A 2,988-nucleotide genomic window follows, 5' to 3' on the forward strand; every position below is an offset into this window, starting at 1 on the left:
AAGTTGGGGTTTGTTTAGATTTTGTTTTTCGGTTTTATTAAAAAAGTAAACTGTCAATTTTACAAAAACTGACATCAACTGGGCAGGCATTGAGCGTCATCGTTTGGAAATTTATTTTAGATTGAAATTTTGACGCGGAATTGGAGTTGGAATTGGAGTTAATACTTTATAAAGTAATGTTAGGTACATAATTAATTAAACATGGAAAAACACGGTGAAGTTTCATGTTTTTACGTTATTTCTAAACATTTAGCAATGACGATCGAATTTAAAAAAATACGGTGAGGTTAAATGATATCGTCACTTAATTATGTACCATGTACCATAGTTACTAAATTGTAATTTTGATACTAATTCGCTACTACAAGTGAGCCTTAAGAATATTATAATACTTTATTTTGACGCTGAATTCGAAGAAATTGCAGATATATGTTTTCGATATTTCAAAAGATGATTGAACAGTACAGAGCAAAGTGTGCAGAAAATAGAAATCGAGATTTTGAGAGAACGCAGTATCCGATTTGAATGATCTAAAAAATATTCAATTCGTATTGATGGGGAGAAGTGGTGATTAGTTTTTGGCAAAGGCTCCTGATTCGCCGCATCTTATTTTAAAGGCGCTTGAAAATCGAAATCTGATTTATAAAAGTAAAACGTAATTTTTTTTTGTATAAATGTTGCTTTATTTATTTTAGTCATTTAATTGTTTTACTTAAAATTTACTTTTAAGTAACTTTACTTGATATTTTAAAGTAAACTCTGCACATCTTTTATATAATTATTCCATGTTTCATTCCGTATATTATATGGAAATATTTATATTACTTAATTTTGATAAATGTTAATTTTATTAATTGTATTATTTAATTAATTAATGATAATTCAATTTTCTTTTTAGGAAAGTTATGATGAATTTGCCTTATTTTTCCACGATACCTATGGTGGCGATTTTATAGCTGTTTTATGGAAACCACAAGCTTTTGAGAAAAAAGAGTTTAAGGTAAGTTTGATTATAATTAGAAAAATTAATACATAAATATTGAAAAATTATTTATTATTTGAACTACGCTTATATTCTACAATATTTATATTGTGTAATTGCGATTTACAAAATCTCATCTCAAAAGTGTACCAATAAGGTATAACAATATTAATATCATCTTGAAATTTTGGAATACATTTTTTTCCAAAACTACTTGTCACTTCGATTGTCTTTTGGCAAAAACAGTCTTTCAGCCATTCAATAGAAAAACATTCATCAAACATTAGTTTATTAACGTCTTGTAATTGTCTTTGCCCAAACTCGAAAATGACATTTTTGCACATCTTTACGTTTCGAAGATTTGAACATTTTGGCATACCTTAGAAAGAATGGATCTGTGTATGTGTGTGTGTATGTATGTATGGATACGGATCAATCGAATTGAATAATTCAAAAACATTCGATTCCTACTGATGGGGAGACGTGCTGATTAGTTTTTGGCGAGGTCGTGGTCCAGTCATTTCGGAGATGCGGAGCGAAATGTGTAAAAATGATAGTTTTTGAGAGAGAAAAAACTATAAAAAAAAAACATTTTGCTTGTGAAGATGTGATTGTTTTTGGGAAAAAAAACATGCTTTTTATTTCAAATTACTTTCTGCGTACACCCTGATGTCAAGATGTAGTGATGTCCATTTTTGCTTGAACATTTAGATTAAAAAAGTGTGTAATGGTGAAAATGCTCTCCAACAATGGTGCGCTAAAAAATTGAATGGACTGGGAAAAGTATATAAAAATTTGTGTGGGAAAAATTATTATGATAAAATTTCAATCGTATAATAGTTTAGATGGATAAATGCTCTCCTCTAGCCAGACCAATTTAAAATTTGTGCTGGTTCTTTTCAGGTATCCCATCTTAATGGCAGAAAAGTCGTAACAGTTGACGGGAAACCGATGCTAGTGTCTAATCTAGGCGCAATTATCGAAGATTTCTACATATTGGCCAAGGATTAGTGAAGAGTATCGAGAACCTAACAAATAAAGATGCTGAATAAATAGTTGTATTAGAGATTATATTATTTTTTATTAAATTCAGCAACCAGATGACATTTTGTTAATTGTTGAATCGAGAGTAGAGACGATCATCTATACTGATAGATTTAACCCTCTAACCCGAGTTTTTGATAGAGCCAGTAAAAAAAGTCAGAACAATTTTTTCTAGACTAATTTGACCATAACAAACACTTCTGCATCATTAGATTTTCATTTTGACTTGCCGTTTAGCTACCAGGTATAAAAAGGTGAAGATTACTTCAAAGTAATCTTGACGGGTTCAGTGAAAAATTTGATACAGGTAGATATTTTTATTCTGTATGGTATTTATTGAAAAAAGTGATAAAAGAACAATGGAATGTAGTAGAAATTAATTATTTTTGTTTTGATATTCTACGAAACAATTTTTGCCCTTAATGCAACATAAAGCTATATTACATTTGGAGCAAATGCACATAGTTAGCGCTTTTGTTTTGTTTTGGGCAAAGAGTTTGCACGTAACACGTTTTTCTGTCCATTGTGGCCAATGATCCATACAGTCAAAACGAGTGTCGTCCACTGGATGCAACGCACGTCTTCCAACAGGAAAAGAACCTAGAATCACCTCTGGAGTTGATGGCCGCTTGAAGCGAGTCTGGATGATGGACGACCAGCTTGGCGCTTGAAGTTGTAGTTCACAAGGCCAGCAGCAATATTTTTACGAAATTGTGGCAATGTCAACAATTTTTCGCTGGGGTCATTCTCATCAGGCAAATCGTGAACTTTCTCTCGGTGTATTCGGCGATAGAGTATGTATGCGTTGGTGGCAGCCATGTCAATAAAATGGTACAACAAACGAGTTGCTGCATCACGAGTTTTTGCGCGAATATGATAGCGGCCCATCAAGCCATCCATCAAGTCCACGCCGCCCATATGTTTGTTATATTCGCTCCTCAGAATATCCTCTTGGTTTATCT

General features: G+C 32.2%; 1 protein-coding gene across 1 annotated transcript; it reads left to right on the top strand.

Annotated features, from left to right (window-relative positions):
• Positions 1-898: 898 nt before the first annotated feature.
• Positions 899-1,993, top strand: LOC113374187 (nucleolar protein 6-like; the record flags this gene model as incomplete). The annotated part of the gene is made up of 2 exons (XM_026614374.1): positions 899-1,000; positions 1,886-1,993. Coding segments are annotated over 2 exons (210 nt in total), but the record flags the coding sequence as incomplete, so codon positions are not given.
• Positions 1,994-2,988: the final 995 nt, after the last annotated feature.

Source organism: Ctenocephalides felis, unplaced genomic scaffold (genome assembly GCF_003426905.1).
Source record: "Ctenocephalides felis isolate EL2017-DRISC unplaced genomic scaffold, ASM342690v1 CF-g0.4_SCAFFOLD_01627, whole genome shotgun sequence".
In the NCBI taxonomy this organism is placed as follows: Eukaryota; Metazoa; Arthropoda; class Insecta; order Siphonaptera; family Pulicidae; genus Ctenocephalides; species Ctenocephalides felis.